The sequence below is a fragment of the Sylvia atricapilla genome, chromosome 7, assembly GCF_009819655.1.
Source record: "Sylvia atricapilla isolate bSylAtr1 chromosome 7, bSylAtr1.pri, whole genome shotgun sequence".
NCBI lineage: Eukaryota > Metazoa > Chordata > Aves > Passeriformes > Sylviidae > Sylvia > Sylvia atricapilla.
Window position 1 is genome coordinate 22,954,156 of NC_089146.1, and position 2,439 is coordinate 22,956,594.

General features: G+C 69.2%; 1 protein-coding gene across 1 annotated transcript; it reads right to left on the reverse strand.

Moving 5' to 3' along the window:
• On the reverse strand, positions 1 to 1,555 carry CDK5R2 (cyclin dependent kinase 5 regulatory subunit 2). The gene has a single exon (XM_066323329.1). It carries the CDS (start codon positions 1,517 to 1,519, stop codon positions 557 to 559), a length of 963 nt encoding a protein of 320 aa, XP_066179426.1. The 5' UTR covers positions 1,520 to 1,555; the 3' UTR covers positions 1 to 556.
• Positions 1,556 to 2,439: the final 884 nt, after the last annotated feature.

Here is a 2,439-nt window from a genome sequence, read left to right on the forward strand (position 1 = left end):
AGCCTGGCCCGCAATCCTCCCCTTTGTCTGCTCGGGCGCGGCAGCTCCAGCACCACGGACAGCACCGGGAGCGCTGCGGAGGTGCGGGGTGGCCCTGCCCGCGCCGGGGGACTCGTTCACATGCACCCTCTGCCTGGGGCACCCGCCACACCCCAAAATACCCACCCACCCCCAAGCCCTCCTGCCCCCAGCCCCCACATCCATTTTTTCACCCTTTTTTTCTAGAGAAAACGCATCCAGGAGCCTCCGCTCCTCCGCAGCCTCCCCCTCCCCCCCCGTGGCGAAGGTGGGAGGGACACCACTCCCCCTCCCCGGTCTTCACCGCCGCCTCGATGTTCCGGAGCGCAGTCCCCAGCTGGGGTCGGAGGCGGAGGAGAAGGGCAGCCGGATCCGGAGCAGGGAGGGTCCAAGCAGCGTCTCCGTGGAACTGACGGCCGGGGAAGGGGGAAGGCGAGGAGGATGCGGGGGCAGGGGGTGGAATCCGCCAGTCCTTCGCCTCCCCCGCCCCTCGGTGCGCGGCCCCTTCCGCCCCCGGCGCCGGGGGCCTGGTACCTCCCTAGCGGTCCAAGCTGATCGTCCAGTGCTTGGACCCGTCTCCGCCCTCTCCCTCGCTCTTGAGGTCCTGGAAGAGTTGCGTGAAGTAGTGCGGGTCCGCGTTGATTCGCAGCATCTTGGCGCTGAGGCGCTGGATGATGCCCAGGCAGCGCTCCCAGAAGCGGCCCTTGTCTCCCTCCACCAGGAAGGGCTTGAGCGGGTAGGAGATCTCGTTGCCCATGTAAGAGTAGGCGAGATAGAGGCAGGTGAGGAAGGCGGCCTGCAGCTCGGCCTGGCTCCCGATGTCTTCGCCCCGCAGCGCTTCCCGGCACAGCAGATAGACGAACACCAGGTTGGCCGGGGTGATGAAGCCCTGGTCCTGCCAGCCCTGCAGCAGCAGCGAGCGGTCCACGCTGCGAAACCACGAGATGAGTTCGCCGGGGCTCAGCTCCTTCAGGCGGTAGCAGCGGCGGCACACGAAGTCCCCCAAGCAGCGCAGCAGCTCTCCGGTGGACGCCTGCACCACCACGCGGCGCGGAGACCCCGCGGGGCGGCTGCTGGCCGGCGGCGGTGGCGGCGGCGGCTTTCCCCCGCCGGAGCCCGGGTGCAGCTCCTGCGGCGCCGAGGGCACCGTGGGCACCGGCACGGCCAGCGGGCCCGGCTTGGCGCCGTCGGCCGGCCCCACCACCGACTTGCGCAAGTTCTCGCGGTTGCGCTGCACCACCAGCGGGTCGGGCTGGCCCGGGCACCCCCCCGGGGCCCCGCCGCTGGGCTTCGGCGTCACCTTCTTGGTGCTCTTCTTCTTCTTGGCCGAGACGGCCACCAGCCGCTTCCAGGTTAGCGCCGAGATGAGCACGCCGGGGCGCTTCAGCCGGCTCTCGCCCTTGCCCGGCACCCTTCCCGACGCCTTCTCGGCCAGCAACCCCCCGCCGCCGCCGCCCTTGCCCGAGGAGGCGGCGGGGGAGAGGGAGAGCACCGTGCCCATGCTAACGCCGAGCGGGACGGGCGTGCGGGGGCCGGGGCGCCGGCACCGCCCATATGAGGCCGGGAGCTGCGGGGGAGGCGGCCCGCACCGGGGCCGCGGTGCCCGAAGATGCTCCGCCGCGCCCGCTCTGGGCTCCGCGCCCGCCGCTGCAGCCAGCCGCGGCCCCGCCGCTCCCCGCCTCCCCTCCGACAGCCAATCGCCGCCGCACGGGCTCCCGGTGCGCCCGCCCCTCGCCGGTGGGTGGCGGGGGGGGAGCGCGGCGCGGCTTTGCCCGGCGGCCGCCGCCCCGGCGTGACCTTCACCGACGAGGTTCGTTCGGTGCGCCCGCCAGGACGGACGGGCTGGGACCTGCCACGCTGTCCCCTTTGTGTAGGGGACGTGGTGGGGAGCCCAGAGGACAGGGGACACGGGAAGGGTTTAGGGAGGGCTTCTAAACTCGGCTGTTCCTGCCAAATCCTGCTCTGTTTTCTTATCTACAAGGGGAGGGATAAACCTTCCCAGACCAGCAGAGCCCCCTGGCTCAGTGATGCTGGGGGTACACAGTGGGGAAGAAAAGCCTTTGAAAATGCTAGAGAAAAGACTGAGGAGGCACGAGGATCAAGAAGAACAGCTGCTCAGAGGACAGAAGCCTTGGGGTGGGTGCAAGGCTGGCTGTGACTCAGAGGCCAATGTGAAAGGTTTAGGCTCGGCAGCCGAGCCTCATCGCTCCTGAGAACCAGCCCACCTCAGGGCATGGCTTCACAGGGAGTCAGAAGGTGCCACGGGGGTGCATTCCCATGACTTGCTGTCCAAGTGTGGGGACCCTCACCCATCCTGCCTCTTCTCACTCAGCTGTGGAAGGGAGATTTACCACCAGGCTGACAGTCACCAGCATCAGGCTGAAGTCAGGGACCTTGGAGAAACAGGACAAGACCACCTCC